Here is a 1293-nt window from a genome sequence, read left to right as displayed (position 1 = left end):
TCCTCCTGAGTGAGCGAACCCTCCATGACCGAGCCGAACTCACCTGCACACACACACACAACCCGTTACAATCCGATCGTCCAGACAGTACAGCACACAGATCCCTGTGGCAGTCACTCACCTTCCCCGAGTGTTTTTCCCAGCGTTAGCTTGTGTCTGTCCACCATCACGTCCTGTAGCTTTTGCTTGAGCTCATCGCTGATCCCCAGAGAGTTTACTGAGAAAAGAACGAGCCATCTGAGAGATTAGCATCAGATTCCAGAGCCTCTTTGGATGTTTCAACAACAAGTGAAAAAAACAATGTATTCTTTAGAAAGAAACCTGGTTTTGGCATTGATATAATGCTGTTTCCTCTCTGTACTGTAATACGATCATCAAGTGACACAATCAACCAAAGTCAGCTGAGAGTTAAAGGTGATATCTGTCGATGCTGAATACACAATGATTTTTGTTTACACTCGCTTTATTTCAAGTGAGTTTACAAGAACCTGCTTATCATGTTACGTACATGAAATCTAAACATTTTTGAAGAGACAATTGTGTTTTATTTCTATTCAGATGACAAAATCAGAGGCTCTTTGAAAATAAATAAAAGTCAAATTTCTTTTATGAGAATGAATTTCACTCACAGAAAATTTCCATGTGAAAAAAAAAAGACTTTTGCTTAATAATATTCTAATAATAATAACAAACAAAATAATAATGAGACAATATTTTGGTGGTCTGAGTTCTTAAAAACTTGATAACCCTAACTTGATATATGTGTGCATAAAATGAACCCTATTAACAATAAAATGAGCCAAAGGCAGAAGCCTCGCCCTTGAGTTTTCCTAATTCAAGATTCAGTTTCATTCTGAAACACATGACAATATGGAAGTAGTACATTTGTTTATGAGTTTTGTTAATATATTGTTCATATAATCTCAAGTGTGATGAAAGTGAACCGATTTGGCCAAAATAGAGAGCTTAAGCTCCAACCTCAACTCCAGAACTATGGATGGAGTAATGAAAGAATGACTGAAGAGCTGTGACGCAAGCAGCTCAAGCAGCTCTTTAAATTTTCATTGACAAGATTAGATGAACTAGCTTTTCCCAACAGCCTCAATGCCACTGATGCCACTGACACTCCTGAACAGTGTTGGGCAAGTTACTCTAAAAATGTAATCAAATGACTGATTAAAAGTTTAAAATTTTTACTTTTAAAAGTAATCACGTTGCTGTTCTGATTACTTTATTTCAAAAGTAATTAGTAATTAGTTACATTACTAGTTACGTTACTTTTTTCTCCATGAA

The 1293-nt window shown here is 36.2% G+C and overlaps 1 protein-coding gene across 1 annotated transcript in view; it reads right to left on the bottom strand.

Moving 5' to 3' along the window:
* LOC107689293 (tyrosine-protein kinase receptor UFO-like) overlaps nt 1–1293 on the bottom strand; it is a 49230-nt gene that overhangs the window by 5907 nt on the left and 42030 nt on the right. Inside the window, exon 16 of the mRNA XM_016487235.1 lies at nt 122–217. Coding sequence (XP_016342721.1) covers nt 122–217 — 96 coding nt within the window. The remainder of the gene's footprint in view (nt 1–121; nt 218–1293) is intronic.

The sequence above is a fragment of the Sinocyclocheilus anshuiensis genome, unplaced genomic scaffold (assembly GCF_001515605.1).
Source record: "Sinocyclocheilus anshuiensis isolate Anshui unplaced genomic scaffold, SAMN03320099.WGS_v1.1 scaffold1407, whole genome shotgun sequence".
Lineage (NCBI taxonomy): Eukaryota > Metazoa > Chordata > Actinopteri > Cypriniformes > Cyprinidae > Sinocyclocheilus > Sinocyclocheilus anshuiensis.
Note: the sequence above shows the minus strand (reverse complement) of the source record. Positions and strands in the feature narration are given on the sequence as shown.